At 43.7% G+C, this 6,000-nt stretch overlaps 1 protein-coding gene and 1 pseudogene across 1 annotated transcript; both read left to right on the top strand.

Moving 5' to 3' along the window:
* Positions 1–484: 484 nt before the first annotated feature.
* LOC101754628 lies at positions 485–2,331 on the top strand (annotated as a pseudogene).
* Positions 2,332–4,510: 2,179 nt separating this feature from the next.
* Positions 4,511–5,157, top strand: LOC101754235. The gene is made up of 2 exons (XM_012845980.1): positions 4,511–4,795; positions 4,864–5,157. Exons 1-2 carry the CDS (start codon positions 4,511–4,513, stop codon positions 5,155–5,157), a joined length of 579 nt encoding a protein of 192 aa, XP_012701434.1.
* The last annotated feature ends 843 nt before the right edge of the window (positions 5,158–6,000 follow it).

Below are 6,000 nucleotides of genomic sequence, written 5' to 3'. Positions count from 1 at the left end.
TGGTCGAAATGCATCTTTCATTCCAGCAATGAGTCATGCCTTGCATCATTCGTACAAAAGCATGGAAAAATCTGAACTCTTTGCATGTGCATGTCGTGTAGAAGCTAATATCACCGACGGAACCTACGAGCTCCACCCTACGCTGGAAGAGGAAACCGCCGCAAAGCTACATCACGCGGAAGTTGAGCCCGAGCTAGATCAAGACCCCGAAGACCCACTAACTTTTCCTGAACCTGAAGGCAAGCCCCGGTGCATGCTTCCCTGTTTTAAATTATGCAATATGTTGATGCTTATGATTGTGCATTTACGTTTGTAGGAATTGATTAAAACCGTAGATGCATGAACTTAGTATCTTGTTTTGATCACTAGTTGATAAGGTCGAGTAGTTGCTGTGCTAAATAGGACTCGGTAAAAGTTGAGTAATTGTCTGTCACTCGTGAGTTATAGGAGTTGTTTGCTTACTCATGCTACAACTATAAGGACGATGGACGGGACTGGGAATGGTTCTGATGTGGTGGTTTGCCCCGTCTATCTTGTAATGAATTTGCTAAGGTCGAAACATGTCAGCGTTCGTGATCAAGTGTTTGAAAGTACTAATCTCATACCTAGTATGGGATAGGGAAGCCTAGTACCTGATTGAACTGGGGTATGGCACACGGGGCTTAGAGTAGTGGCAGGTGAATCGGGATGGTAGCCCGACTCATGATACCATGAAAGCAATATGGCTCGAGAACAGTAGATTGATTAGGATGCAAAGCACCAGGGTTACATATATAAGCTAGGGTCTCTAGGGTTTATTGAAACACCACCGATCAGGATATCCTAGCCTAATAGGATAACACCTACCTAATCCCTAAGGGGCGGCGCACGGCAACAGGTCTGTGCGGCCAGCACCCAAGGCCCATAGGGCCAGCCAAGCTAATCTGTCTAACAAGAAGGAATAAAACATACTTGCTCCTTCCTAACCTTGCTGAGCATGGTTAGCAAAAGCATGCCCTTAGGATCCATTTCAATTGGGAAATTGGGCTAGATCCAAACATTTACTTCAAATTGGAACTATTGTCATCAAATCCTATAGATAGCTTTTATGCCATATCTTGTTGGAATTCACTGTTCTCAGATGCTTGTCTGCTTCTTAGGCTATCTTTGCCCAAACTGAATTATTTTTTTGTTTTGCATCATTGCATTGTGATGTGTAATGCACATGCTAAATTGTATTCGTTGTTTCAGGAGGAACAAAGATTTGATAAGAGATCTAAGCAGGACTCCTATTGGTTCCACAGATCTCCATTTTGATAGTAAATATTCGCAGCCTTTCTTCAAGCAATGCTTAATATGCTTGTGGAAGCAAAATCTGTCATATTGGAGAAATATTCATTACACAGGAGGTAGATACTTTATCACCATAATGATGCATTGCTCTTTGGTACAGCATTCTGGAACCTTGGCTTGAAAAGGTAGAGCTTTCAGTTGTCATCAAGGAATATGTTCTTTTGTTATTTTGGGTCCAAATTGTAATATGTATCCCTACACCTTACAGAACAAAACGGCAAGATCTGTTCAATTCCATGGGTTCAATGTATGTTGCTGTTTTAATGCTCGGCATACAAAACGCATCAGGCATTCATCCTGTGGTTGGCATGGAAAAGATAGTGTTCTACAAGGAGAGAGCTGCTGGAATGTATTCAGCTCTACCTTACACATTTGCACAAGTAACTAATCCATGCCAATGATGCACACTTGTGACAATATATTTATTTTTGCATTATCTATTGTAACTTGATGGAATTTTATCTATGATTGATTGCAGGTTTCCATTGAACTCCCGTACATACTCATTCAGACTCTGATTTATGGTGTTTTGGTGTACACAATAATAGGATTTGAATGGACAGCAACCAAGTTATTTTGGTACCTGTTGTTTATGTACCTCACACTCCTATACTTCACATTCTTTGGAATGCTGGCTGTGGGGCTTGCGCCTGATGACAGTATAGCAGCAGTTGTATCTTCCGGTTTCTATGGCTTATGGAACATTTTCTCCGGGTTCCTTATCCCTTTACATGTGAGTTTCTCTGCATTGTAGTAACTGATCAGTTGAGTTTATGTATTTACTCGTTGCAGTTTCAATTCAGAGAATTTCTATCTGGTCGAGGTGCTTCTACTGGATATGCCCCGTTGCTTGGACATTGTATGGTCTGGGTGCCTCGCTACTATGGCTTTAGGCATGAATATTTGGGAGTGGTTGCTGTGGTGACCATGGCATGCGCAATAGCTTTTGCGTTCTTCTTTGGCCTTTCTGTGAAGTACATCAACTTCCAAAGGAGATGATGAGGCAATTCCTGGAGGTGATCTTCTCTGCGAGTCTCCCTTACGTTCCTCAGCGATGGCAGATTTTGTTTATACAATAGACCTCTGTGTTGATATTTTAAGATACTGGGAGAGCCAACTAAAGGCTAGTCTGATGTTCTGTTACCGTTGTATCCTTTGGCAAGCATTGTAAATTATGGGATGGTTGTGTGGCTGCTCGGTGATTGAGATCATGGACAGAAGTGTATTCTGGTCAACTGGGCCCATGGTAAACACAAGTTGTACCCAAAGTTTTTGCCTTCACCATGATGCCACGGTAAGCTCATGCTAGTATCCAATAACTTGGTCATAAACCTCAGGCAGCACTTGTATGTTGGTTTCATTCTGATTTGCATACACCAATCCATCATTGTAATGCAGTGGCATAAGAATACGCATATGCCTCGTCATCTGCCAATAATCGTGTCCTGGCGTTCAGCTTTTCTTTCCCATGACATTGCTTGGCACCAAACTCTGCACACTCCGTACAATATAAAATTCAACATCAGATTAAATTTATTTTATAAGATGCGGAATTAACAAACTTAAAAAATAGAACATACACTATACTTCCTTATTATCTTATCTCTTTCTTCAATTCATAATTTGTCAATTTGTTATGTTGCAACAAAATGGACTTAGATCTTGAAATTTCTGCGAGTTTTCTTGCATATTTGAATTTTGATATTTTTACTGAAACTTCTAAAGATGTTTTCTTGAGTAGTTTCCAGACTATTCATTATTGAATTGGCGGGTTTCACCTGATCAGAACACTCTTCACCTGTTGTTGGGCTTCACTTTCACCTCACCCATATCTCTATTCAATGCATCGCTAAACAGAGCATCTGCTATCAGTTGGGACTAATCTTAGGTGATGCTGTTCTTTTTCAGCTGGTGGTCAATGGGAATTGTTGTGCAGTGACTTGATAAAAATGTTGAACAAAAGACCGAGTTTTGTGAAAAAAAAATTCTGGGTACTGTTGAGATGAACTAACTTCTGAAACACAGAGGTGTTGAAGTAAAGTTGAAATTCAGTGCATTCTTTATTTACAAATACCGAAATATCAAAATAAGCCATTTAAAGTAAATATAACATTTTTCAGAGTTTAAAGGCCAAGCCATCTTACAGATTTAGCCAAGACAAGAACGTTTCAATTTACAGCACAAGCTGCTACCACAGCAGAAAGAAAACTGCCGCATCACAAAAGCAGATATCAGGCATTCTTCTCAGATAACACAGGCTTGAGGTCAGTCCACCCTTGCGCCTTCATGATCTTCATGATTTTATCCAGAACTTGCTCAAGACTCCAGTTGTATTTCTTCTCCAAAAAGGACATCAGATCTTCATCCATACCTTCCCTCACCCAGCAATCATCCTAGGCTGATTTGCTTTCTGTTCCAACTCCCAACCTCTCGAGGTAACAGATCAAGAGGTCTTGTTTGTGCCAGCCACTTTTTTCAAGAGAACACCCATATTCGTCCGTTGAGCACCCTGAAAACAGCTAAAACCCATCTTGGCAACTTTTGCTCTCATAACACTCCAAAGAAAACAGAGCTCTCTGTCAGAGCTGCAAAAGATGTTAGAGTTACTGATCCTGCTTCCCACAAGTTGTTTTTTGGCATTCCCATTTTGGATCATCGTGGTCACACAAATGCGACATATCAGAGGTTATCGAATCAACGCGTTTCCAGTGCAATGCCAACGAAACCCTCAATTGGTACAATATTCACAGGCCTCCTGATTCTATTTGGACGGCATTTGTCCCAATGCACCCCCTATCCCATGTATCTGACAATGTCTTTCATGTGGGCGTGTCCATCGAAAAGTACGCCTTCGTTTGTCGTTGGCTTGAGCGCCCATTCTTGGCTACACATGCTTAAACTTTTACCGGAGCCATTTTCCAATTCAAGCAAAAAAATATTCGAAAAATCTCAGTCCCCGTTAAACTAAATTAAGAAGGAGCTTTATGTGATAATGAGAATCTCAGTCCCCCGTTAAACTCGAACCCTGTTAGCTATGGCAGTCCATGTCAATTTGTGCAACACAATACAGGCTGGCGATATGTGTAGGTTGAGACACACAGGGGCTAGCTTATATCATCCTTTTCAAGTTGCGCAGCTAGCCGAGAGAGAGCGACCGCACTCCCATTCCCAATTTATCATGGCAGCAAGATCGGTAGCTCACTTCGCCCACCCCGCCCACGAGCTCAACCTCATCTCCTACACCTTGCCGTGCTGGTGCGACCTGTGCGGCGACAGGATCAGCACCGGCACCGGATACAGCTGCCGCCGCTGCTGCTTCGACATGCGCGAGGACTGCGCCAAGTACCCGGAGACGCTGCGCTTCTTCTTCGCGCACCCGTGGCACGACCTCACCCTCTCCCGCGCCGCCGCCGCCGCCTCGTGCTGCGACATATGCCGCGAGGACAATAGGACATCGCCGCGGGCGCCTTCCTCTACCGCTGCGTGCCGTGCGGGTTCGCTGTGCACCCGCGGTGCTCGCGGCTGCCGCAGACGGCGCGCAGCGACCTGCACCCGGGCCACGCCCTGACGGCGGTGCCCGCGGTGGGGACGTGCGCGGCGTGCCGCAGACCCTGCTACGTGTGGATCTACCGCTGCGGGCCGTGCAAGGTGGACCTCCACATCGTGTGCGTGCGCCCATCGTGCGGCAGCAGCGACGCCGGCGATGGCGCGGGAGACCAACGTGGAGCGAGGAAAGAGAAGGGGTCCCTGCGTGGGGCGATTGAGAATCGTCTTCAGGAAATGGGAGCGGAAACCATAATCATGACGCTAATTGAGAACCTCTGAGAGTTCGGCTTCATGGAGAGAAGAAGGTTGGCCAGTCGAGCACTGGGAAACTTTATTTCTCGATACTATTGCACCAAATAAACGGAATAGAAAAAAAAAATATTTACTCCCTTCAACAAAATATTAGCTTAATTTACTCCCTTCTCCTATTTAAATCGGATTAATTTAACCCTCAAACGGGATTCCCACCCGATGTTTCCAATGTGGAGGTGGTTTTGACCGAGTAAATATATTTGTACGCCATGTAATCCGTCTGATGTGGAGTGCGGTGAGTGCATAACGCCGTTGTTCTTGCTCTCTTAAAAGTCAATATATCCTTGTAGCTATGTCCAACTTGCAAGGATGAGATGCAATCCTACAATCTTGCTGAACAATGGCCTGATTAGTGCCATCACTATATCATGTAAAGTGCATAACAATGGCCTGATTAGTGCCATCAGTATACTGCCGAACAATGACCTGATTAGTGCCATCAGTTCAACAATTCAGATATTAAAAAGATGGTCTTATTAGTTGTGTTGCTTCGTTTTGCACACAAAACCTTCAAAGGAAATATGAGTTCATGACGACCGTTCAGAGTAAAATGGAAATGATCGTTACAGTAAATCAGATGCTAGTAACCAAGTGGACCACAAGTCCTGAACTGTTATGCCACATGACACAACCATTCATAGTAATACGATGAGACTAACATCCACTTTAATTTTTGTTGTACAACAGCTTTAACACAAACACATCAAGTTACTTACAAAAGTTCAAAGTACCACAAAAAGCTTCCATCTTTCATAATGCAAGCATGATCAATTGACTCCTTCAGAGTTGCATCATTAAAAATGCTCACTG

This window comes from Setaria italica, chromosome V, assembly GCF_000263155.2.
Source record: "Setaria italica strain Yugu1 chromosome V, Setaria_italica_v2.0, whole genome shotgun sequence".
Classification (NCBI taxonomy): domain Eukaryota; kingdom Viridiplantae; phylum Streptophyta; class Magnoliopsida; order Poales; family Poaceae; genus Setaria; species Setaria italica.
This window is presented reverse-complemented; position numbering and strand designations above follow the sequence as displayed.